At 44.8% G+C, this 26,920-nt stretch overlaps 2 protein-coding genes across 12 annotated transcripts in view; one reads left to right on the top strand and one right to left on the bottom strand.

Moving 5' to 3' along the window:
• Positions 1–26,920, top strand: part of LSS (lanosterol synthase) — a 113,693-nt gene that overhangs the window by 21,227 nt on the left and 65,546 nt on the right. For 10 of the 11 annotated variants that reach the window (XM_085891134.1, XM_085891130.1, XM_085891127.1 and 7 more), the window contains 2 exons: positions 25,092–25,260; positions 26,503–26,641. In XM_085891134.1, the coding sequence (XP_085747260.1) occupies positions 25,092–25,260; positions 26,503–26,641 (308 nt within the window). Of the gene's footprint in view, positions 1–23,481; positions 23,589–25,091; positions 25,261–26,502; positions 26,642–26,920 lie in introns of those variants that run through there. The other variant, XM_085891135.1, reaches the window with a different exon arrangement.
• CYP51A1 (cytochrome P450 family 51 subfamily A member 1) lies at positions 1,394–23,029 on the bottom strand. Its single transcript, XM_085891138.1, has 10 exons — positions 22,744–23,029; positions 20,293–20,391; positions 20,011–20,187; positions 12,252–12,378; positions 11,963–12,137; positions 11,739–11,858; positions 10,291–10,492; positions 6,438–6,533; positions 6,138–6,306; positions 1,394–2,221 (listed from the first exon to the last, which is right to left on the bottom strand). Exons 1-10 carry the CDS (start codon positions 22,936–22,938, stop codon positions 2,043–2,045), a joined length of 1,539 nt encoding a protein of 512 aa, XP_085747264.1. The 5' UTR covers positions 22,939–23,029; the 3' UTR covers positions 1,394–2,042.

Here is a 26,920-nt window from a genome sequence, read left to right as displayed (position 1 = left end):
GACACACACAATTCCGATGAAACTTGACCACAACCTTCATCACCCATGATGTACCAAGGTTTGTTCACGGCATTAAAAAGCAGATCCAAAGGTATTTACTTTTTTCTCAATTATATATTTTGTGGGTCATCCATGCCTACCAGTGGTTGCCTGGTTATCTTGTCCAGCCGCTACCAGGTGAGCGCCCAGTGGTATTGCCCCTTTGTTTAATATCTCTGTGATGTTCTTTGTCATCATTACTGTAGGTCCAGCTATCACTGGTACAACTTTGGCATTCTTCAGCTTCCATGATCTTCTCACTTCATTCTTGAGGTCTTTCTGTTTGGCCATTTTCTTGATTTCTGCATCATTTAGTCCAAAATCATTGCTTCTTGACACCTCAATAAGCAATGGCTTATTCTCCTTTTTTGTACCTAAGTATATCTGGTTGCAATGCTTTGTTTTCGATGTCCACGCTCTATGGGATCATAAGGTCATACGTGAGCAGTATGTTTTCAGTGATTACTTTTGGTTCATGTTCCCACACATTTTCTGAAACTGGGATTTCAAAGTTTTTGCCGATGTGTCAGCAGATTACTTTATAAACTCTGTTGTGTCGTTGTGTGTACAGCTGTTCTGACATGAGTTTGTTTTTGTGTGTGTGTGTTTGGTCATTAAGCAGAGCATGTCATTCTCTTTACGAATCCCACCTCCACCCCTCACCTTTCTCTCTTTTTTTTTTTTTCTTACTCCTCTCTCTCTCTCACACACACAAACCCTTCTCACATCCCTCCCTCCTCTCTCAACCCCCCTCCTTAATACCCCCCCCCCATCAGCGAAGCGATGGGTTGTATTTGGTAGAGGTAAATAAGTTGAGAACCACTGATATAGGGTATCCGACAAGCCCATAAGTAGGTTGTGAATATAACCACTTATGGGCTTAACCCCCCACCCCCACCCCCAAGTCCACCTTATTCCAAATTTAAATTACCCCTCTCTGCTGGGCAGCACTGGGTATCCCACTGGCATGGGTATCCCCTCCCCCACCCCTGGGTGGTACCCCCTCTCCCCCACCCCTGGGTGGTACCCCCTCTCCCAGCAGGCAGTGCCAGGTATCCCCTGCTAGTACAATCTATAACTTGAGAAGTGTCTGCCTGTTTGTGGGTTTTGGTTGTTTGACTTCTGAGCCCTTGTAAACTGCTGGATGGAATGACTGGAATCCTGGTTGTTGTACTTGTGGTTTACATGGTGGAGTTTTAGGGGGTACAAAGAACAAGCATACTCCCAGATTGTGGGAACATTAGGAGAACGGAACCACTGGACCAAAATTAGTTGAAAAATTGGTGGTTGTCTTCGTGGGGTGCACAGGAAGTATAGAGGGGGTTTAAAGAAAACGATTTAATACTCCCGGGGGTTTCTGGGTGGAGGAGGCGGTGGGGGAGAGGACCCCAATTGTCTTTATTTAAATGTGTATGGTCTAGCTCCACCTGGTGGAAGCCAGTATTACAAGTCAGATATAAATGTCATCGACACAGAAGTGTGGACATTAATCTGTCTGTAATGATGGGTTCTTTGCTCATATTGAAAAATAAAGAAGACTTTGCATTTCCTGAACAATTGTATCTCGTTCCAAGAACACTTTGAACATCCCACGTAACTTAATCCCATATGATCACACAATCATGACATCAAATGGTACTTCCACTGAACTGAAAGAGAAAACCTGAAAAACATATTTTACAGTTGTAATGCCATCAGTACACAATGAATGAAATGTTTAGACTTTAGAGAATCATGTGTTTTTTAAAACTATTACATTCATGAAAAAAAATGCTTCAAAATGCATCACGAGCTCTCGATCAATACCACAAAGTTGTGGCTTTGCCTCGCAATATAAAATTAATTGAGAAAGATTATAACGACCAGAAAGCCAGAGAAACACTAGATATGGATGAACACAATTATTTTGAAGGACATCACAGTATTTCCAGCACAGTTGAGCTATCTGCCCTCAATATTCATGCTCAGGTTGGGTGATTCAGCAGAGCAGGTATCCCCTTGATTCATAACTGTCTCCTGCAGTAGCGAATGATCGGTTTGCATGGTGTATGAATCATGGTGGTGTAGTTTATGTCTGGGAAATGGCCGTCAATCAGTTCAAACTTGAATAGTCGCAGCAGCACTGACCAGATGGTCTTCATCTGCACGTAAGCAAAGTTTTCTCCGATACAGCGATGGCGACCTGGAAGAGATAGACAAGTTGGTTGAGAACATTAAGTTCCACGTTTGATTCATTTTTATTCAGCTTCTCCCGATAGCATAGGTAAGGGGAAGGCTTATTGCTGTTGTAGGGTTTATGTCTACAATTAGTGCCCCCAATTTTTAATGGTACCATCGAGTTTCTTGGACCCCTCGGAGTACTAAACCACCATTTAGAAATGTTTTTTTTCTTCGTTCTGCACTCTCAACACTCCAAATTTCCAAACTGTATCAATTCCTGAGCTGTATCTCAGAGCCGGCTGGGACTTTTCGAAATAAATTTTGCATCAATAATGCGAATATAAAGTATGTGGGTTGACGTAATTTTAGACATTTTCATATTTTTTTCACCATAACTTGCCTAAACGTTGTCCAATTGGAACAAAATTTTCCTCATTTGACAGTGGAGAGCAAGCCACATCTAAGCACAACTCATATCATACCTCCCTGGGTTAAAGGTCAAGGTCTTACACCTTGAGGATGACTAAAGCACCATTTCGGTTAGATTTCTCCTGTTTCTAGCAATGTCTAAGCTGTATCTTGGACCTGGGACTTTCAAAATGAAATTTTACATCAATAATGGGAATAAAAAGTTTGCGGGGTTGAGATAATTTTTGAACCTTGACCTAATTTTTAAGGTCATGATCCAATTATAGATATTTTAACATTTTTCACTTAAACTCGACTGAGGTTTGTTCGATCGAAACAAAATTGCCCCCATTAGATAGCATACAGCAAGCCGCATTTCTGCTTCATTTACATCATACCTCTCCGACTTAAAGGTCAAGGTGACATGGCGGTCTGACAAAAAAAAACACACGTGTGTTTTTTTGTCTTCACTCAAATTTGCCGATGCTGAATCTCAAAGACCACTTGGCCTTTCAAGATTTTTGTGCATCATCATAGTGGATCTGCACTGAAGTTGTGCATCTGATATTTGATTTGTGTTCCTGACCTACTTTTTTCAGATCATGACCTAATTGACAAAAAAAAACAAGTTTTTGATCATAACCTGAATAATTATAGCACGGTGACATCGCACTGTTATATAATTGGCTATTCTGTCCTGTGTCGTCACACTTATGGCCGCGTACGTCCCTTTGATCTGAGGTCTATAAATAGAAATTTGTCCAACGTCACAACTCTTCCCATCATGCATGCTAATTCACTGTGTCTACATTTAAATTTTATAACTGCAAAATTGATTCATCATTCTTAACCTAGACTTTTACTGCCCCCAGCCACGTGATATCGAAGTATTCTCTTGTTTTCCTCTGATTTTCATGATGTGAGTTTTATGGATAAACTGCACATGGGATACATTTTTAAAATCTACGCTGTAGTCTGAAATGTTGAAGGTCAAGGTCATATGGTGGTCCGAAAAAAACTATATACGGCAATCATGGGATTGTGGGCCAAGGGGAAGTCAAAGGCGCTCGCCAAGTGTAACCACCCTCCCCTCCCCCCAGTCGAGGGAGGCCTACCCTTAGCGATTGCTTTGCAATCGCAGATATCTCATTTTTATTTGCCCTTTGTTCCTCCACAAGTATCCTTTAAATCCACGTGTCACCGTTTTCTCGTCAAAGACACACATACTGTGCAGCCTGTTTGGTATTTCCGTGAGAGCACTTACCTCATGATGTCTTTGATTGAACTAGTCAATACCCGTTGCTTCCGGGAGCGAGAGGATATATTTTCAGAATTGGCATTTGTTCTCCACCCGCAATATCCCCTCGCTCCGGCAAGGTTCAGTGGTTGAACGACTTGCACTATTCCATGTGTACAAACGAAAATCGCAAGTCTTCTCCCCACACTCGCGGGAAGGGGGAGAGATTTATTTCATGCTCATGATCTGACCCTGGGTACCCAAAGCATGAATTAAAAATTTGGTGGAGGTCGGCCTAAGGGAGTGGCCAGTGGGGTTCATGTTACCATCCTTAGTATTAGTGCCAATTATTATTATCCACATGCTTTTTGAAAAAAATGGTGGGATATTGTAATTGGCTCTGTCTGTATTTCTGTCTCTCTGTCCAACCACCCATCACATTATCTCCCTCTAAACCGTTCTGCAGAAATTCACCAAACTTGGTAGTTATGATCACCACATGACAGAAGGTATGAAAGCAGTGTTAGTTTTTGATTCTGCCCCCTCCCCCTGGGGTCCTGAGGCTGGGTCAAAAAGGTCAAATACCAAAAAATACAATTATGGGCACTTTGTTTGGGGGATGCATGAATATGTAAATTATTTTTTGGATTTGACCCCCAGTTCATGCCCTGGGATACACCTATACATGGCGTTTTTCTGAGGTGGGGAAAAAAGCAATAAGACGTGGGAATTCCTCCGGATTTTTTTTGTCGTTGAGTTTAACACAACATAGGCTAAGCGAGTGTGAAAATAAGGGGAAAGCCTCTTACTCATGACACAATTAAGGCTTCTAAAGCATCACTTGTGAGACCCTCTCCCACCACCACCACTGGGAACAGCGTCACATGATGCACATTTACATGGAGAATTTGCATTGGCCCAACCTTTGGAACACTCCTGGGGAAGGCAATCTCGGTCGCCACAACCTTTGTTTTATGACTCTTAACCCCCCTGGCGCAAGTTTGGTTGAGATTAGATAAATAACGACTGAATGCATTAGCCACAGACATACAAAGACAAGGCCTGGTGTTAGCTTTATGGTTAAGGTGCTTGGCTTAAGGCCCTAGGGTGTTAAGTTTAAGCCCCTGTCAGCCTGTTGAATTAACACCAGGTAGGGTTGACTCATCCTGTCATCCTTCTGAGGTTGGCAAAAGGAGTACCAGCTAAATGGTAACAAGGGGCACTGCATCAGCAGTACCCCCAAGAAAATGATGCAGTCAAGCAGCGACAAGCTGCATTTGAATAAATAATACAGAGACAAACAAAGATAGATAGACACCAAAATGTGTATTTCAGTTTGATAACATCGGATCTTATATTAATTATTTATTTTCTATTCCGTTTGGGGAATTCTTTGGTGGCAGTGCCCATCCCAGCTGCTTCTAAGGACATTAAGTGCAAGTGTCAACCACAGTGTGGAGTAGCAGCATCTGTAGAGCTGACCAGGAAGAAGAGGAAGATGAGGAAGATTTTCCTCTTCCTCCCCAAAGGTCATTCACAAACCAGCGGGGGTTTTTTTTTTCTCATCACAATCCAACAGTGACTTGGTAATTTTCCTGAAAAGAGCTTGTATTCATATCCTTGGTCGCTGCTATCTTGGTTCTGCTCAAGTTCCCTTACATACTGCTACGTTATCATCTTGAAGGCACCTCTAGTTTTAAATTACAGGCTGACCCCTCGCTGGACATTGTGGGATATTCTCGTTTGATTTAAAAAAAAAATACAAATTCACGTTCATTGTATTAAACATACAAGATGATGACTATATAAGAATTGATTACAGTTCACTTAACGTATTTCTAACCCCAATTAAGTTAAATGGAACCAAATGTTGTAAGTGTGGTCGAAAATTCCAACCGGTCATGACTTTAATAAACATGAGCACCACCATTTCCAAGAAACACTTTAAAAAGCATCAGCAGGTAATCGGAAGAGTCGAGTGAAAATCAGCATTCGAAGGATAGGCCTGACGGTACCATGCTATAGAAATGGAGGGTTTTCGCAGCTATCCCATAATGTTGTGCGTGCCACCATGTTTGTTGTATTAACTTCCTTGGCAACGATAGCATCACGAGCTCTACATCTAGCACGTTTATCCCAGTATTCTGACACTGCAATGGAAGGTTACACTCATTCGTTGGCCTTGTTAGGCCTCGTTTGCAATTTCTCGCTTGTTGAGCTTGCTCACCAATATGGCGCCCACGCACCGCATCATGGGTACTGAAACCCCTCCATTGGGGTTACTGTTACGTACCAGCACCGAACGGCACATAGGAGAACTTGTCCGATGAGGTATCGCTTCCCTGCAGGAACCGATCAGGCCAAAAGGCCTCCGGCTGTTCCCAGAAGTCTGAGAGGCGCTGGTTCACAGTCGGCGAGACGCACACCTGCTGCCCTGGTGGAATGGTGTAGCCGGCCACAATCTTGAATCGGAGCACACAAACAGTACACTCAAGGGAAGGAATCTGGATTTTATAATGCCATTACACCCGTTAATATTAGAATACCTCTTGCGTTACTAATTGGCCACTAAGTTCATTGCGACAGGCCATACTTGAGGTTTCTTGACCATCCGCATCATGGTCATTATTGGTGGCCTCAGGCGCAGTGTCTCTTTGAGGCAGAGATCCAGCAGCTGCAGGTCGTTAAGCTGCACATACGGGAAACAACAAAAGTTATGGATGTACAGTAAGTCATGTACGCTGAATATAAGGACAGGGTGAGTATGCAAACAATATGGTTATAATTCAATCCGGCCACAGATTCTTCACGAGTGACTGGAAGGCTGTGTATTGTGTTCAGTGCGTTGTTAACGCCGGTATACATACGATTTGATTATGGAACGAATTGCTTATTATATATGGCTTTTCAATGTTTATTGGGGCTGGAAGCCAATTGTCGAAGTAAAAAGTATGGTAAAGAGGTGACAAGTGTTTGGGTTGAAATAAGATTTTATAACTTGCTGAGGAATGCGAGTGTTTGGGAAGTTTCTGGCCGTTTCCCGATATGGAATGATCCCGAGGTAGTGAGCAGTTTCTGTCAGTCAGGATGTAAACCTGTCTTGTGTTTATGAGTCCAGAGTGCATGAGCTTTCAAGAATGTACAGGAGCTACGCGTATTTACAGTGGGGAGAACAAGTATTTGATACACTGCCGATTTTGCAGGTTTTCCCACTTACAAAGCACGTAGAGGTCTGTAATTTTTATCATAGGTACACTTCAACTGTGAAAGATGGAATCTAAAACAAAAATCCTGAAAATCACATTGTATGATTTTAAAATAATTAATTTGCATTTTATTGCATAAATAAGTGTTTGATACATCAGAAAAACAGAACTTAATATTTGGTACAGAAACCTTTGTTTGCAATTACAGACATCAGACCTTTCCTGTAGTTCTTAACCAGGTTTGCACAGACTGCAGCAGGGATTTTGGCCCACTCCTCCATACAGATCTTCTCCAGATCCTTCAGGTTTCAGGGCTGTCGCTGGGTAACACAGACTTTCAGCTCCCTCCAAAGATTTTCCATTGGGTTCAGGTCTGGAGACTGGCTCGGCCACTCCAGGACCTTGAGATGCTTCTTACGGAGCCACTCCTTAGTTGCCCTGGTTGTGCGTTTTGGGTCGTTGTCATGCTGGAAGACCCAGCCACGCGCCATCTTCAATGCTCTTGTTGAGCGAAGGAGTTTGTTGGCCAAGATCTCGCGATACATGGCCCCATCCATCCTCTCCTCAATACGGTGCAGTTGTCCTGTCTCCTTTGCAGAAAAGCATCCCCAAAGAATGATGTTTCCACCTCCATGCTTCACAGTTGGGATGGTGTTCTTGGGGTTGTACTCATCCTTCTTCTTCCTCCAAACACGGCGAGTGGAGTTTAAACCAAAAAGCTCTATTTTGGTCTCATCAGACCACATGACCTTCTCCCATTCCTCCTGTGGATCATCCAGATGGTCATTGGCAAATTTCAGACGGGCCTGGACATGCGCTGGTTTGAGCAGAGGGACCTTGCGTGTGCTGCAGGATTTTAATCTATGACGGCGTAGTGTGTTACTGATGGTTTATTTTGATACTGTGGTCCCAGCTCTCTTCAGGTCATTGACCAGGTCCTGCCGTGTAGTTCTGAGCTGATCCCTCACCTTTCTCATGATCATTGAGGCTCCACGAGGTGAGATCTTGCATGGAGCCCCAGACCGAGGGAGATTGACTGTTATCTTGAACTTCTTCCATTTTCTAATAATTACACCAACCGTTGTTGCCTTCTCACCAAGCTGCTTGCCTATTGTCCTGTAGCCCATCCCAGCCTTGTGCAAGTCTACAATTTTGTCCCTGATGTCCTTAGACAGCTCTCTGGTCTTGCCCATTGTGGAGAGGTTGGAGTCTGATTGATTGAGTGTGGACAGCTGTCTTTTATGCAGATAACGAGTTCAAACAGGTGCAGTTAATACAGGTAATGAGTGGAGAATGGGAGGGCTTCTTAAAGACAAAACTAACAGGTCTGTGAGAGCCGGAATTCTTACTGGTTGGGAGGTGATCAAATACTTATTTCATGCAATAAAATGTAAATTAATTATTTAAAAATCATTCAATGTGATTTTCAATATTTTTGTTTTAGATTCCGTCTTTACCAGTTGAAGTGTACCGATGATAAAAATTACAGACCTCCACGTGCTTTGTAAGTGGGAAAACCTGCAAAATCGGCAGTGTATCAAATACTTGTTCTTCCCACTGTATGTGGCAAAACAAAGCGAGGAGATTTGGATTATGCGCGACTGCCGATTTGACATTGATAATATGAGCTCCCTCACAAGAGACTGCAGCACAGGAGGCCATTAGGCCCACAAAAGCCTTTCCTAGTATTGCTAACTTATGGTTGTTTATCCATGCTCTGTCCTTCACAAATGTTGAGCACCAAGGAAGGAAACAGCACCTACCATTTTTTAAGTCTTTGCTATGACTCAACCAGGCCTTGACCCACCGACCTCTCCGACACAGAGCACAAGCTCCAATCATTGCACGAATGAGTCTGTGATTGATCAAAGAACTTTAGGTTTTGTGATATCCCTGTTTTATAACTCATTCAAGACACAAATGATTAATGGAACTATGTACATACTCCTTCAACAAACCAGATCTTGGGCCTGGTATGGCCAGAACGGAATTAGCAAGGATTATTTAATATGGGGGCATAAACAAGACACTGAGAGTAATGCGAAACTCCGCCTCAAGGGCTGGGTTGTAAGAGGGAGACTTGCGGTACCAAAGAGGAGAGTAGGTGGGAAAGACGAAGAAGACCGAAGCATATGGCAGTTAACAGTTGCACCTGTTCTCAGCAAGAGTAGGTGGCCGTGAGAGGGAGAATAGGTGGCGGAGGGAGGGACTGGAGTGGAAGAGAGGAGGGTGAGACAGAGATAAGGGAAGAGGAAGCCAGAAAGATCGTGGAATGGAGGAGGGGAGAAGGAGAACGGGAGCAGTTCGCCATGGAGCACAAGCCGGCTGTCAGCTGTCATATCCAGGTATCAGCTTGCCGCACCCATACTGGCCTGCAAGCATGGGTACAGATGTTCGGCAACTATCGGGGTGCTTCTTTGCAGTGGTTGTACCCCCAACCGCAAGTCGGGGCTCAAATCTTCCCCCATTCTTCCCTGCTGCCCAGATTCGTCAGGGCAGCGTGCTCACAGTCAGAGTGCCAATCAGTCCCCAGTGGACCAGCCCATTCCCTCTCGTCCCTATCTGTGTCTAACCCTGTCGTGGTCCTGACTTCATGAAGGTAGGGGTACACTATCCTGGATGTGGGGATCTCTGGGTCACTCCTGGGAGATTGATTGGCTGTCTTCATGCCATGGGCCTGTTGGTGAGAACTGTCTGGGGCTATACTACCACTACTATGATGACAGCTATTTTCCCCTATTACTTCTCGCCATTGTTTTCTGCTCCTGCTTCAGTTTTATTTATTAATTTGTAATCTGCATCTAACCCTACTCATCCTTTGTGGTTTTTTTTTTTTCCCAGCTTGCAGCCAGTCATTTTGAAGTTAAAGTTAGGTGTTCTGTGTTTGTCTCGTCAGAGCTCCGTTTGTGATTCATGCCCTCGTTCAAATGTAGCTCCGTGTTGAATTTAATTATATTGATTATATTGCTGTGCCACGTTTTGTGCTCCGTTTAATTTGCACCATTTCTGCTATTCAGTTTATTGTTGAATCACACGGAGGTGAGTGAGAGTGAACGTTCGCACACTCCATGCATTTGAGAATATCAAGTACCAAATCGGTGGAAAGTATCATGGAGTGATCCAGTAAAATAAACAAATGAATGAAAGAATGCAGCTAAAGATAGTTCATGACAAGTGACGTGAGTTGCATATTTTGAGGGACGTTTTCTAGAAATTGCCTGCCGCTGGAATCATCGTCACCTCATCATAATGGAGAGGAGATAGATGTCCTCCTTTTCCACATGCAGTGAGCTGCTCCTCGACACAGCGAGCCTGAAGCTTTTGGTCTCTGGCAAGGAAGAAGCCAAGCCAAGCACTCGTTGTTGAGCTTGTGTGCTGACCAGCCAAGAGAAGTCCAATGAGCATACCACTGATTTCTTCATCTGAGAGTTGGCGACCATCCCTGCAGGCACAACAGTGTTATATTTTATTAGGCTGCAAAGATGTGCGAAGTTACTGTTCATCATCATGTGATGATACTGTTATAGTCGCGCGGGTCTGGTACGAGTCCGGCGAGTCACCCAGATGAGACCGTAATGGTCAGCTGAGTCTGCGGTCCCAGGCTGGATTATGGGCCTTTCCACTTCCGTGCCTGTGGGTCCGTCGAACCAGCGAAGCCCTACACTAATTGGTACCGTATGCCTCGTCTCTAATTATAGCCGAGCGATGCCAAGAGGTGCATGGCGTAGTCTTGCTGGAGGCGCACAGCCTCAAAGAGGCGCATGGCCTCAGCGGGCTCCCTTAATTTCCAATAGGTGACCACGATGACTGGAATGCACCCCAAGACCAAGTAGATTTAACAAGCAATTAATGGTCACAGGGAGGGAAATATACAGGGAAGGCAAGCAATAACAAATAAATACAAAACAAAACACCCTACTCCTACCAATACTTGCACCTATGGATCTAATGATGAACAAACAAGAGCCTTAATTAGGGCCAAGCAGGCACACCATGGAAAAGTAGAGGAAAGTCACAAGACAAGGAATATCATATGATGTCCTGTTGGGCACTGCAGAGTGGTCATGGTCCTGGCCGCTCTGGCAGGGAACATGCCACAATGTCTCGTCGCTTAGTCCTGCAGGCTGGTGCTGAGGAGAGGAGAGGGCATGGCTCGGGATCAAGTGGGGCATAGCTCTGTACAGATCGGAGCGGCATGGAACGTAGCTTCTCTTAAGCCGATTTTGGGTATCTCCTATACTTCCGTTATCACGCCGCCTTTTATGGCTTTGGCCCCATACATCAGCGACGACGTGCCATGCCCCTCCCCTCTGACTCACCATCAAGGTTTGCCAGGTGTGGGGTTGGAGCATCCCTTCAGCAAACCTTCACCCCAATGTTTTGAGGGAACACTGACAGCTCAGGCCGTCTCGTCGGTGTCTCCACCACAACTAGTGCTGATGGCTGAGCAAAACGCTAAGATATTTAAACAGATTCACAAAGGCAAGAACATTAAACATAGGCTAACAGGAATGGGGACATTTAGATGTCGTCTATTTATGACATACACGATGAAATATCCATCACAATTAATTACTTTTCACCTGTGCTATTTGTGACATTCATGAAGGAAATAAATAAACTATACTAAGCAACGTTAGCCCCGAGGAGTCATTTCCACAATGATGCAAACTTTGCAAATAACATACTTGTATGTGGTTTCAAGAAGCATTTGTAAGATGTCATTTTCTCTTTTGCCCGATGACCGTCGAGACGTGATAACGCCGGCAAAAATGCGCTTAATTTCTTGATGTGCCTTGTCCCTTTTTCTGCCAGACACGTCACATCAAAAGTTTGGAGTTAGTAGTGCAGCATTTACTCATCACAGTATGGTGACCTTTGGGTTGGAGTTGTATACTGGTTCGAGCATTACCTGAAGCTCGGTAGAGGCAGCCATGATGGCAGGAGCCAAGCAGCATGGCTGAAGCCCCCATCCAGATCGGCGTAAATTTGAGAAACACGTTCGTCCAGAAGAGCTCGCACCTCCTTGCCGTGAAGGCAGTGGCTGGCTGTCAGGATTATCAACTCTGAAAATGCTTCAAAGAGATCTGTGGAAAGTGATGGCACGTTTCTGACAATGTGAGCATTGTCTGCCCTGACGGTGTTACTCAAAGATGCATTATACAGCCCTTTGTTCTCCACTGCCCTCAATCAAGACTCACTGCGCTCCCCTGCCTCCCCCCAACGATCGAAGTAGGCCCGGGTCTCCATTTCTATGAGTGGAACATAGTGGCGGAACTGTGCCACATTCAAGCCCATTTTCAACATTTTCTTCTGCTCCAAAAACACCTGGCAGGTACAAGGAAATACAAGGAAATCTAACAAAGGTGGAGGCCATTCAGCCCATCATGCCTGTGTGAACACCTAACTAATCCACCCACATAAGATCCAAGGAAGAAAATGCAAAGAAATGTTATTAATTTTTTATTATTATTATTATTATTGTTATAACATATTTTTTGTAGTTTTTGTATTTTTTTTCTTCCCCTCGAGGGAGGGGGCATGGGCTTGGTTAAAAACATACATCAACCACACAACCCCCCTTGACAAGACCCCCACCAACAGGACTTGATACACATGCACACAATCACCCATCAATGCTCAAACTACCTAAAAGTCTTAACATCCCCATACCCCTCCATCTCCATAACTTCCAGGTACCTTTCTAATTCTAATTTAAACTTTTCTACTTTTTCTGCTCCCACTACCTTTCCAGGGAGGCCATTCCATGCATTAACTACTCTTTGAGTAAAATCCCCCTGCCTTGCTACTGTCTTAACTCCTCTTCTTTACTCTCAGGCTATGGCCCCTGGTCCTATCACTGTCTACTCTGTTGAATAATTCATCTGCACTTATGTTATCTATAACATCTCTATCAGATCTCCTCGTAACCGCCTTATTTCTTGTGTTTGAAGCCGTCTCCTTCAGCCGCTCCTCATAGCTGAGTCGAGCGAGGCCCAGAATCTATCAAGTAGCCCTGCGCTGAACTCTCCATATGGCAACTACGTCCTTCCGGAACTGTGGTGACCAGAACTGCACACAATATTCAAAATGTGGCCCTCACTAAATTCCTATACAATGTTAACACCACCTCTTTTGATTTATAATTGGTCCCCCTCCGAATACAGCCTAAAACCGTTTGCTTTACCTATAACTGCCTGGCAATGTGCTGCCTGCTTACTTACCCGATCTATTACCACCCCCAGATCCTTGTGTGTGACACGCTCCAAAATTACCCCTTGCATCCTGCAATCTCTATTTTCATTGTTATTTCCCATCCCCAACACTTTACACTTGCCCAGGTTAAATTCCATCTGCCAATCTTTAGCCCAATCTGTGCAAGTATCAATTCTTTTCTGTATCTAATCACTACCTCCTCTGCTATCCACCTCACCTCCGAGCTTTGTATTATCTGCAAATTTGGAAAGCTTACTCTTTACCCCATTATCCAAATCGTTGATGTAAATAATGAATAGTAATGGTCTGAGTACCGATCCCTAAGGTATCCCGCTACTTACATCCTCCAGCAAGACATCCTCCCACTCACAGCCACTCTTTGCTTCCTACCACTAAGACAGTTTGCAATCCAATCAGTGACCTGACCAGCCACTCCACAAGCCCTGACTTTGGCTAACAACCTCTGATGTGGTACCTTATCAAATGCCTTCTTAAAGTCTTGATATACAATGTCCACCACCTTTCCATCATCCACCCAATCACACACTGCTTCATAGAACTGTACAGAATATTTGTTAAACAGGAACTACCTTTGGTAAACCCATGCTGACTATCCTTAATTCGTTTGTATTTATTTAAACTGTTCCTCATCTGGTCCCTAATTAATGTCTCCAACACCTTCCCCACAACTGAAGTCAAACTAACATGTCTGTAGTTTCCCAATTGTTCTCTAGATCCTTTCTGAAATAATGGTGTTACATTAACTACTCTCCAATTCTCCAGTACCTGTCCTGACTCCAGTGAGCTCTTAATATCTCGCTGTTAATATCTCGCTTACCTGCTCAGCCACTTCCCCCAATACTCTCGGTGCATGTTATCTGGACCCGGAGCCTTATCTACTCTTAGATTTCCGAGCTGTTCGTTAACTTCCTCCACTCCAACCTGGATCTTCTGTAAAAGACCTTCCTCACCTCCTTGATAGATACTCTAAGCTATTGGCAATTCTCTTGACTGTTCTTGTGTAAAAGTTGAAGAAAAATACCTGTTTAATAAGCCTGCCATCTCACTTTCATCACTGACCACTTTCCAGGTGCTATTCCTCAATGTGCCCACACTGGTCCTAACCTGTTATTTTCCCTTGATATACTTAAAGAAAGCCTTGCTATTATGTTTAATATACTTAGCCACGTTCTTCTCATACTCTCTTTTGGCTTGCCGAGTTATTTTCTGAACTTTCCTCTGTTTATTCCGATAGTGATATAAATCTAACTCCAGTTCTGTTCTTTTAAACATCAAAATTACCCCCGTGTGGGGGTGATGGTTATCTCGAAAATACCACAAGTTCTCAATGTTCAGTTCAGGTAACCGCGAAACAGTCCAAACTAACCGTTTAGATTGAAATAGTTCACAGAGATACACGAGGATAATACTATAAATGACATAATTAATAAATATGTATTGTTCATTTAGTACCCGGATTAACACATCAGAATCACCAGTAAGTGCAATACGTGGTTTTCCGGTCGTCCACTCTCTGGGAACATTTCACTTCCGGTTGTAGAAAAAAAAACGAAAAATAGGCTTAGGTCGCGGCGATTATGATAGTCCTGTAGATTATTATTCAGTGATTATAATGGAACTTTCAGAATGAAAATTGGTCAAGTATTTATAGAGATATTGAGGTTTGAAAAATCGTTAGAGCTCGCAAATTCATTAATTATTAATTCCACAGAAGTTTTGTGACACTGCACAAAGTAACATGTCAGGTATGAAAAAACATTTTGTATGCCAGATTCATTAATTATTAATTCATTAATTATGGAATGTACTCATTGATATATTAATCAGAAAGCCCGAAGCATGTAGCACAATTTATCACTTATCCCCTCATCCGGGATCCGTGGCCTCGCCCCACAGCCTGTAGCCCGATGTCCGCCGGTGATTATGTTACATTTCGGCACGATCGAGAGGAGCCTGCGAATTATCCCTGCTGATGCACTGAATTGATGCAATCGTTCGGCCAGAATATTCGTTGTTAAGATGTTGCGTGATTAACTCACCAATACAGTCACTCGAATTTATACCGCCGACATACTTCTTAACAATCACCTTCGCCCCAGAAACCACAGTCAATCTGAACCACGCTGGCCACTGGTCAGACGCCATGACCGGACTATTGCGCAGTTCTACTACGCAGTTTGGTTAAAGATGACTCGGCATTTTGGCGCGCGCGCACGAAATTATATTTTGAAAATAAATGCCGACGTTTACATTTCGGGTTTTGAAACTTTTGCACCTTTGGCGGAAAATGTATAAATATAAAAGGCTAAAAATGTTTTATATTTATATTTCATTTCTCCTTCCATCCTTCTTTGCGAATCGCATCGGCGTTTTTGGCCATCTTCCAGATCACGTGACGATCAAATGGGAAGGAAATTCAAAAATCTGTCCGGTTAGATACAAGATAATATTTTTTACTATCATAATCAATAAACAGTTGCCGAATATCTTGTAAAATGGCAGACTTGATAGGTTTTGAAAATGGCGATTTTTATAACTTACGTGACCTCGTCCCTGATCTTGAACCCGGACAAAAGTTATATCGTTGTGCAACACTCATCGACCTCTACCCACATACTAAGTTTCATCAAGATCGGAAAGAAAAATTGTTGACGGACGTACAGACGGATGGACGGACATTTGGTCCGGCTTTATTAGGTCATCTCAGTAGAGATGACCTAATAAATGCCTTCTGCTTCTCCTTAATAACGTTCCTTGTCTCACTGCTCAACCACCCTGGTCTCTTTCGGTTTCACACCTCATTGGAATGTATTTACTCTGCACTCTACATATTTGATCCTTCAAGTTTTCCCATTTCTCTGATGCTGATTGTCCCATTGTTAGAGTCTCCAAATCTACATCACCCAATTCTCTCCTCATACCCTCAAATTTTTCCTTCCTGAAATCTAATATAGCCTTACCCTATATCCGGAACTCTTAACCCTTAACAGACTCTTTGCACACACAATGCTATGGTCACTTGCTCCGAAATGCTCCCCGACCTCCACCATATTGGGATTGTTACTTAAAAGGAGGTCTAACACTGCATTCCCCTGAGTGGGCTTATCTACAAAATGGGTTAAAAATCAATCTTGGACTAAATCTCGGAAATCATCTGCTGTGCCCTTTCCCTATTCCTGGACCCAATCTATCCCTGGCAAGTTAAAATCCCCCACAATCAATACTCTTCCCTCACCACATGCCCTTTAAAATTCTTCATGCACTAAACCTAATAAATGCTTCCATGGTAGACAAAGGAGATAATCATTCTGCTCCAGGGGTTTGGTAAGCAGTGACTCATGATTCAATTTCAGGACCATATATTTATGACAAGTAAATACAACCCGTCACTTCACTGACAGGAATATGAAGGGGGGGACGGAGGAGGGAGCAAGGAGGAGAAAGCAAGGAGAGGTGCAGAAAGGGAAAGAAGAAGGGAGAAGAGGGGAAGGCAGCGTGAGGGGAGGACAAGGTAAGGTTGTGAGGAGAGGGTTTGTCCGGACATAACCACCATCCAGATGACAAGTACACTAAGGGGAGGGGGGAGGGGAGAGAAGGAGGAAGAGAGAGAGAGGGATGGAGGAGCAAGGAGGTAGGGAGGTCGAGGAGGGGTGAGGGAGAAGAGGAGATAGAGGGGGGGTGAGGGAGAAGAGGAGATAGAGGAGGGGTGAGGGGTAAGAGGAGAGAGAGGAGGGGTGAGGGAGAAGAGGAGATAGAGGAGGGGTGAGGGAGAAGAGGAGAGAGAGGAGGGGTGAGGGAGAAGAGGAGAGAGGGGAGGGGTGAGGGAGAAGAGGGAGGGGTGAGGGAGAAGAGGAGAGAGAGGAGAGGTGAGGGAGAAGAGGGGAGGGGTGAGGGAGAAGAGGAGAGAGAGGAGAGGTGAGGGAGAAGAGGGGAGGGGTGAGGGAGAAGAGGAGAGAGAGGAGAGGTGAGGGAGAAGAGGAGAGAGGAGGGGTGGGGGAGAGAGGAGGGGAAGAGAAGAGAGGAGGGGTGGTGGAAGGGAAGGCAGCATGAAGGGAGGTAAAACAAGTGTAAGGGGAGGGAAGGCAATATGAAGGGAGGGTAAGGGAAGGCAGCATGATGGGAGGGCAAGGTAAAGCAGTGTGAGGCGAGGATCCATCTGGAAATAACCACTGTCCAGATACGGATGGAGATAACCACTATCTGGGCATAACCACCATCCAGATACGATTGGAGACAGAGAGATAAAGAGAGGGGGGAAATGAGGGGGAGAGGGAGGGGTGGGGGGAGAGACGGAGGGAGAGGGGATGGGAGGGAGAGGGGATGGGGAGGAGAGGGGGATTTGAGGGGGGGGGTAATTCCTAGAGATGTAACGTCCAGTTTAACGACACTCACAATGATGAATCACCCTGCCTGTGAAATACCGGGATGACAGTTTATAGCTGGGTCAGGATTCAAACCCAACACTAGACAGCTTCGAACGAGTGTGCATACCTCTACTCTTGACTATTCTGCCGTGATGTTAACAAAATGTTTCATTTTTTTTTTAAATTTGTGTTTATGCTGAAGTGACCACAGAACAAATGGGGGGATTCCTACAGATGTGACGTCCAGTTTAATAACACTCGCAATAATGAATATACAGTATATACAATGATGAATCAGCTCTTGCCACATCACAGGCAAGTGGCCCCTGAACACTGTTCAAGTCAACCAACATACAGTATTCAGTGACAGTGTGAATATTGTAGAGCACTCACCAAGTAGCTTAAACACTCCAACAAAATTGTTGATAAAGAACGGCTCGCTTGGCATACGATTAGCAATGACTGAACCATGAAATTATACACACACCTCCCAAAGTATCAAATATGTCAGAATTGGGCAAATGAACACTTTTTTAGCAGTTGAAACTGCAGCCGAGTTCAATTCTGGAGCTTGAATTTGGTAATTCGGCGTAGTTTGAGATTTTCGAGGTTATGGCATGTGCGGAAATTAAATAAAGCCACAAACGCTGATGTTTCCGCATGTTTATAAGCATTGCAATGTACCTAGTGATTCGTAGCTATGATGAGAACAAGCATTCAATAAGATGAGTGAGGAAAGTGAAAAAACAACAACTTTATAATTAAGAAATCGTTGCGGCCTGTTCCAAGTTGTTGCAAAATTGTTGTGGCCTGTTCCTGACGCATGGTTGAGCAGGCCAAAAAAACATGGTGGCTTCCGACCTCAGCGAGGTAACGCAGGATACACCTTAAGACCCCATAGAGTGAGGTCACCGAGGAGGCGCCTGATAAAGGATATAATTAAATATGGCCGTTAATTATCTTTAAAAAGGGTGTTTTCATTAACCCAGACACTCGATTTTCAGTCATACACTTCCTTGGCGTTCCCTTAGTATGCATGCAAAGTTTCAGGCTGCTAGAGCTAGGTTTCATGGTTTTGGAGTTATGGAGGAGACACACACACTGACATTTATTAGTGTAGATGTACGCATGGAGTAGGAGAGGAGGTTACGAGCCATACGTGCATGATGTGCACAGGCGGTAGGGGAAAGGTATGGTTGAAAGGATTGTGTCTGTATGAATCATGATCGTCGATACATGCAGAGTGGTCTAAAGGAGGGAGGAAGAGGGGGAAGGGGGGGAGAGGAGAGGGGGATAGGGAGGGGGAGGAAGAAGTTTCCTTCTGTATCCATCCTGTCCACCCCATTCCTCCCTACCCCATTATTTGTCCAATTCTCCCTCTATTTTGTCCTTCAACTCCACTGTTGGTGTCCCCCCCCTACCCTCGCTACTGTTCCTTTTGTGTCATGATCTGTTTCGTGTTCTCATTCTTCCATGAGCCATGACTATACAAAAAGTCAAAGGTTGGCAACCATTGTACAGGCTTCATGGACTGAATGGTCTGTTTCTGTGTTGAAGAATTCCTTGGAAGGGAAGTCATCTATTTTATATTGTGAACTGTGGTGTCTGTCAATGCGTTCGTCCGTCTGTCTGTCTGTCTGTCTGTCTGTCTGTCTCTCTCTCTCTCTCTCTCGTTTACGGCGGTCACTTCTCGAGCGTTGGAAAAGCTCAACATTCACTTTTGCAATGACAGGGGAACAGGCATGAGTAATGTTGATGCCAAATTTTATTTCACTACCAGGATAGTTTGCATTCTTTTGAGAGAAATCCAACCTCCGCCACCCTATGTTGCACCACCATTTAGCGGTGGCCAATACAAGTAGCTCAGAGCTTTGGCTCTGCATGAAACTAAGAGTGCAACACAATTAACCTTTATAATGTCCATTAACTATTATTTTAATTCATAGATTACCTTAAAGTTTTCTCGTCACTTGGGACGGATACTTTTGCAAGCTTTTTCCGTCATGTTTTTTTTTTTTGATTTTTGACCTTTTGACCCCACCCCAGGGGTCTTACATCTTCTTGCCATGTGGTGATAACTACAGAGTTTGGTGAATTTCTGCCCAACCGTTTAAGAGGAGATAGCATGACAGATGCGCAGACAGACAGATAAACGAAGCCAATTACAATATTCCCAATATTTTTTCAAAAAGTGTGGGAATAATGACATGACAAGCAAGGATTTTGACAAATAGATTTGGATAAAGAGGAACAAGATTGATTTGGGTAAAGAATAAGCCACAGAGAATATTATTTTGTTTTCGTGTTTCCAACAAAATGAATGGCGTGTGCGTGCGTGCGTATCTCTGTAATCGCTCACTGGGTTTGGTACATCGTACGCAACCCCCTTTCCAAACACTGGAGTTGTAAGATGAGAATAAACCTCTTCCGCATTCAGGTCTTTGTTCTTGCTGTTGAAGAGCAGGGCAGCAGCATCAGGGCCCAGGAGGTAGGTGAACCTTTTCCCCATCATTGTGAAGGTAAAGACTGGCCCGTACTGTGAACAAGAACGCATCCAAGTTATTGCAACTACCGACAGAGTAGCTGGCAGATGCCCTCAAAAGCAGCCTTGGGCGTATGTTGAACGGTTCGTTAAACTGACCTGTTTGTAGGCCTTCTCCAAAAACTCAATTGGACTCTTCCCGAAGGCAAGCGCATGACCAACCAACGGGAATGGCGATGGGATGTAAGGTGGGGAATTCTGCAAATGTAACAAAAGCCACTGAAATGTGAGATATACAGTATCTAATATTATAAAGCTCATTCTAACCAATGACTCACTGACTGATATTAAAGTTCAGTACATTCCGGGTGACGTAGAAAGCTGAAAATTTGGGTGCTGACTGATGTCGAAGCTGATATACCGGGGAAAAAAAGATCACAGAACTGTTGGAAAGCATCCGTAAATGAAAATAAAATAAATGAAAAATACGTTTTTTTTTTTTTTTTTAACCAGATGAAACCAGAATGGCACTCGGGAGAGCGCAAACCTCCGCCACAATGCCTGATCCACGAGAACATATCTGGCCCATTACATGTTTGAAATATCATGCCATATATTGTTTTCGGCCCTATCTCTCATCGGTGAAGAATCGCTTTGAATATTAAATAATTCTCGTATCCAGATCCGGATCTCCACGAAAAATAAACTCGTCGTGCTCACACACCCAACATGTCCACCAAGTTTCATCCGAACCTGTCCACAACTTTTTTTGAGACATAGTGTTATATATTAGTTTCGCCCCCTCTCGATGGTGAAGATTCACTTAAAAATTTCCGGTAGTCAGATCCAGATGCGGATTGGGATCTTCACCAAAATTGAATCAATTCTTCCTCGTCACACACCCAACATGTCCATGATGTTTCGTCCGAATCCGTGCACAACGTTTTGAGATGTCCTGTACACAAACACAGACAGGTGTGAAAACATGACCTCCTTTACTTTCAGTGGCCGAGGTAAAAAAAAGCAAATGCAGGTGAGCGACCCGAGACAATGGGGAAGCACGGTTCATTGTTGCTTACAATGTGTAAGCATATCCCGCTCTTTCTATATATATATATATATATATTTACACACACAAGTTTAACCTTCACATCATGAAGAACAGATATTTTAAATCCATTTCTACGGTAAAATTTTGCATTTCGAATCTTGCAAAATACCTTGGAATTGTTTGTCACACAAAAGGACAACAAACTGTAAGTTTGAGTTGTTGGACACAAATGGTACATGAGGGTACAAACAGTTTGTCCGTCGGTGGTAGAATATATAACATCCAACAGAACATTGTCATCCCTCAGTTCCACGATCAGCATGATCTGCACCCACACCACCACCACCATTACTCTGTGTGGGCCATTTAAATGGCCCACCCACACCGCCACCACCATTACTCTGTGTGGGCCATTTAAATAGCCCACCCACACCACCACCACCATTACTCTGTGTGGGCCATTTAAATGGCCCACCCACACCGCCACCACCATTACTCTGTGTGGGTCATTTAAATGGCCCACCCACACCACCACCACCATTACTCTGCGTGGGCCATTTAAATGGCCCACCCACACCGCCACCACCATTACTCTGTGTGGGCCATTTAAATGGCCCACCCACACCACCACCACCATTACTCTGCGTGGGCCATTTAAATGGCCCACCCACACCACCACCACCATTACTCTGCGTGGGCCATTTAAATGGCCCACCCACACCACCACCACCATTACTCTGCGTGGGCCATTTAAATGGCCCACCCACACCGCCACCACCATTACTCTGTGTGGGCCATTTAAATAGCCCACCCACACCACCACCACCATTACTCTGTGTGGGCCATTTAAATGGCCCACCCACACCACCACCACCATTACTCTGCATGGGCCATTTAAATGGCCCACCCACACCACCACCACCATTACTCTGCGTGGGCCATTTAAATGGCCCACCCACACCACCACCACCATTACTCTGCGTGGGCCATTTAAATGGCCCACCCACACCACCATTACTCTGCGTGGGCCATTTAAATGACGTTTTGTTTCAAGGAAAAGTTTTTTGTTGCCCAAGTCTTTCATGAACAGGATGGCCAGGCCTGGCGTTCACCGCAGCCGATTTGGGCGGGAATTTGTAATTTGTTGAGGGTTCCCCGCGATAACTCGCCGACTCTATCACGGGAGGACATCGCGGGGTCTTTTAACGTCCACCGGCGAATGCTAGCAGATGGGACAGTCGGCTTAATGTCTATCCGAAGGCTCGGCGCACCTGCGGAGAATCGATCCAACAGAGTGTTATCGGGTCGGGTCGGGAATCGAACCCAGGAGAGACAGTTCAGAGGCAGGTAGCGCTAAACCAAAGCACGCTCACTAGTCACTAGTCACTGGTCACTACCTTCGTCTCCATGGGATGTAATTAATAATCAGATTCTGTTTTCGCCGGGAATTTGCAAACCGATTAACTCGCGTGATCCTTTCGTACGTTCGAGGAACAATCAGCACGGCCCGGTATCCGGTAGGAAGCACGACGAGGATTTGTGAACCTGCGGGAACACACCGCGTGCGGCGCACGGCGCGATACGTGCAGCAGCACGAGGAAGAGGAGCGCGAGGACGAGCAGCGGCGTGGCCACGTCCACAGGAGAGAAAGGGAGCAGGTGAGCGGCCGCTCCCTCCAAGGAGAACCACCAAGACCCCATGGTCGCTTCTTGTGCGCGGCGCACGGCGGCCGTTCGCTCTCCTCTCTCAAACATCACCCGCCGTGTTTTCACGTCGCCAGCTTCACGCCCATTGGCTCTTTCGACTCGGATCACGTCGCCCTATCCCGCGTCACGAGCTCGTCGGCGAAACAACCGAAGCAAACGTGTGTATGGGGCGGAGTTACGGACGGCGCGCCAAGTGCAATGGGCGGGGCCAAACTCACGCGCCACGTGTAGGGCGGGGTTAGAGGCGGAGTTACGGACGGCGCGCCAAGTGCAATGGGCGGGGCCAAACTCACGCGCCACGTGTAGGGCGGGGTTAGAGGCGGAGTTACGGACAGCGCGCCAAGTGCAATGGGCGGGGCCAAACTCACGCGCCACGTGTAGGGCGGGGTTAGAGGCGGAGTTACGGACGGCGCGCCAAGTGCAATGGGCGGGGCCAAACTCACGCGCCACGTGTAGGGCGGGGTTAGAGGCGGAGTTACGGACGGCGCGCCAATCGCAATGGGCGGGGCCAAACTCACGCGCCACGTGTAGGGCGGGGTTAGAGGCGGAGTTACGGACGGCGCGCCAAGTGCAATGGGCGGGGCCAAACTCACACGCCACGTGTAGGGCGGGGTTAGAGGCGGAGTCAAGTTAATTCCCAAGCGAAGTGATCGGATCGGAGATTCCACTTGAATATTCATCCCCAGAATGGAGAGAACGTGAGTTCTCGCTCGTTCCGTGTTCAACGAATTGCGCCGCATGGAGTTGTTGCTTCATTTTTCCTTGTGCCCCTGTGTATAACTACCTTCGGACAGAGTACAAGTACAACTCGGACTGCGTCCTCTCACTTTATCTCGCCTTGCTTTCCCATTCCTGTTGCACTGTTTCCGATGCAATCCGTGATGTTATTTACATTTTGTTGGGAAATTCTGCAGTTTTGAAGAAAAAAAAATTATTTGAAATATCTCCTTATAACTCCTCCCCCCTCCATCGATTGTCCCCCCCTTCCGCGCAAACGTTTTTCGGTTCCGTTCATAATGGTCGTTCATAATGGTCGTGTGTTGGGACAGGACGGTGTGGTGGTAACCATAGCAACCAATGAGTCTGGGTTCGATTCCAGACTCACTTGTAAACGTCCCTCGCCGGTTGGTGCCCCGTCTGTAATGATTGGTCGGTGAAGGTTAAAGTTCCCACGGTGTCCTTGAAAAAATGAGGCGAGTTACGGCCGACTATCCTGGAATGGGATAACTAGCTCGGTCTGGTATTCTTGGAGGTTCTTGCTTGCTTTTCTCAAATACAGTGGTGATCAGGTTGCTTTGTTGCCTGGGCAACAGATTCTGTGATCTGATGAGATCAAAAATTTGACTCTTTGGCCTGAATGCAAAGCGCGACATCCGGCGGAAACCGAGCAAAGCTCATCACCCATCGAACACCATCGCTACCGTGAAGCATGATGGTGGCAGCATCATGCTCTGGGGATGCTTTTCAGCGGCAGGGGCTGGGAGACTTGTAAGGATAGAGGGAACAATGAATGGAGCCATATACAGGCAAATCCTCGAGGAGAACCTGCTTCAGAGTGCAAAAGACTTTACACTGCGGTGAAGATTTACGTTTCAACAGGACAATGACCCCAAAACATACAGACAAAGCAACACTGGAATGGCTTCAAAACAAGAACATGAAAGTCCTTGAGTGGCCCAGCCAAAGGCCAGACTTGAATCCCATTGAGGATCTGAGGAAAGACTTGAAGATTGCTGTTTACCGACGCTCCCCATCCAACTTGACAGAGCTTGAGCAAATCTGCAAGAAATAATGGGAGAAAATCCCCAAATCCGGATGTGAAAAGCTCATACAGGCAAACCCAAGAAGACTCGACACTGTAATCACTGTCAAAGGTGTTTCCACAAAGTATTGACTCAGGGGGTTGAATTTCAACGCTAGACATTTCAGCTTGTCATTTTTAATCAATTTGTAAAAATTTCTCAAAACATGTTTTTGCTTTGTCATTACGGGGTATTTTGTGTAGATCAGTGACCAAAAAAATCTCAATTTAATCCACTTTAAATTCAGGCTGCGACACAACAAAATGTGACAAAATTGGAGGGTGTAAATACTTCCTGGAGGTACTGTATATATTCCGTTCAATTCCAGATACTTATGGTATTCTTGAATGCTGATTGTACGTATCTCTGGCCATGGCTGTGGGTTTGGTTGTGCTTCAGGGTGTTGCGCAGACGTGGAGGACCGTACCGAACAGAGCCTGTCACAGACCTTGCACGATGGAGGTTGTCCTGCGTCGATGGACGGCAAACATGGAGCTATGCGGACGACGACTCGACTGCGGAGCGGGAGCAGAGCATGGCAGAGCTTGCAGCACTGGGTCTCGATACTGTATGCTCAAAACATATGCCGAGTGCTCCCAATTTGTTTCAAACTCAACTTCTCAGCTGATGTTCTGGTTTATTTTAAACCACATTCATTTGTTGTGCTCAATTGTGGCTGTTTTACCTTTTATTACATCCTTGTACATCACCAGGTTCTCTAAACTGTATACACTTGAAATTTGGTTGGAAATGTGCCCACATGAAAATACGTGTATTAATTTTACAACCCAAATCGATTAATTTTGCTGTTTTTTTTCAACCTTGATATAATATAACTCTTGTTTTAAGAATCTTATTTTGAGAAAGTTGCTTTCACTTCGAAAAAAAAACTTATTTGTTGATTTTAGCACTCTTGGTACATTGTTAAACCAACCCACTGTTTCATATCCTTTAAGTTTCCATGTGAGGTGTTCAAAAAGTTATACAAACGACGTATTCATAGTGTACCAAGAAAAGTATAACGAGGTGTATTTGTATTTAACTCGGGAGAGCGCACACCCCCCACCAAGCTGAACAGTTGACATTTTGTTTCCCACTGATAGGCCGGATCTGGATCCGGACCTCAACCAAAATGGAATCTTCCTGTTCTTGTCACCTACGCAACTCATCCACCTAGTTTTGTCATGATTCGTCCACAACTTTTTGAAATATCATGCTATATATCATTTTTGCACCCATCGCTCAATGGCGAAGAATCACTTATAATACCTAAATAAATAAATAAATTACTCGAATCCAGATCCGAGTCGGATCGTCACCAAAATGGATTTGATTCGTTCTTCTCAAACACCCAACTTGTCCACCAAGTTTCGTCGGAATCCGTCCATAACTTTTTGAGATATCGTGCTCTATATAATTTTTGGCCAAATCCCTCTACGTTGAAGAATCCCTTCAAAAATTATAGTGTCGGATCCGGATCTTCACCAAAATCTAAACGGTTTGTCCTTGTCACACACCCAACCTGTCCACCAAATTTTGCCCGGATACGTCCACAACGTTTGGAGATATCCTGTTTACTGACAAACAGACAGATGTGGTGAAAACCTTACCTCTGCCCACCCTTTGGTGGCGAAGGTAAGAACAGGCATCTCATGGACAATGGTTTCTCACTTGTACAACTTTTTGAATGCCATTCATGCCTTTAAAAATCGCCACTGAAGTCATGATCTTTTATTTATAAGGGAATTGATAAAGAGTGATTGTTGTAGTGGAATGTATCGGGTTGATAAAGGATGTACTGATTTTGCAGAGCAAGTTTGCTCCTGATCGACCGAAAGCTACAACTGCGCAAGCAGCTGCTCATAGCGGGATGAAGTTTTATTCTCTGCTGCAGGTGGAGGATGGCCACTGGCCTGGTGACTATGGAGGTCCTCTATTCCTCTTACCAGGTATTCCCATGAGATAACCTGCTGCTACCATTGTTCTTATTGTTGTTGTTTTCAAACAAAAACACATATTGTATGAGGCATTGATTATTTAAACCCTCAACATGATGCATTTAATTATCTTTAATTTCTGACTTGAGAATTCCTTGTTAATGCAGCTCGATGGAGGGCTTCTTTCCCCTTAGGGTTGGTGCCCCTACCTCACATTTTTAACAGTCTGATGTCATGCAGATCAAAGCCCTCAAACTCATTGGAATCTCCTGTAACGAAGCTGAATGTCTG

Source organism: Eptatretus burgeri, chromosome 8 (genome assembly GCF_056783735.1).
Source record: "Eptatretus burgeri isolate ZD-2024b chromosome 8, Ebu_testis_v1, whole genome shotgun sequence".
Lineage (NCBI taxonomy): Eukaryota > Metazoa > Chordata > Myxini > Myxiniformes > Myxinidae > Eptatretus > Eptatretus burgeri.
This window is presented reverse-complemented; position numbering and strand designations above follow the sequence as displayed.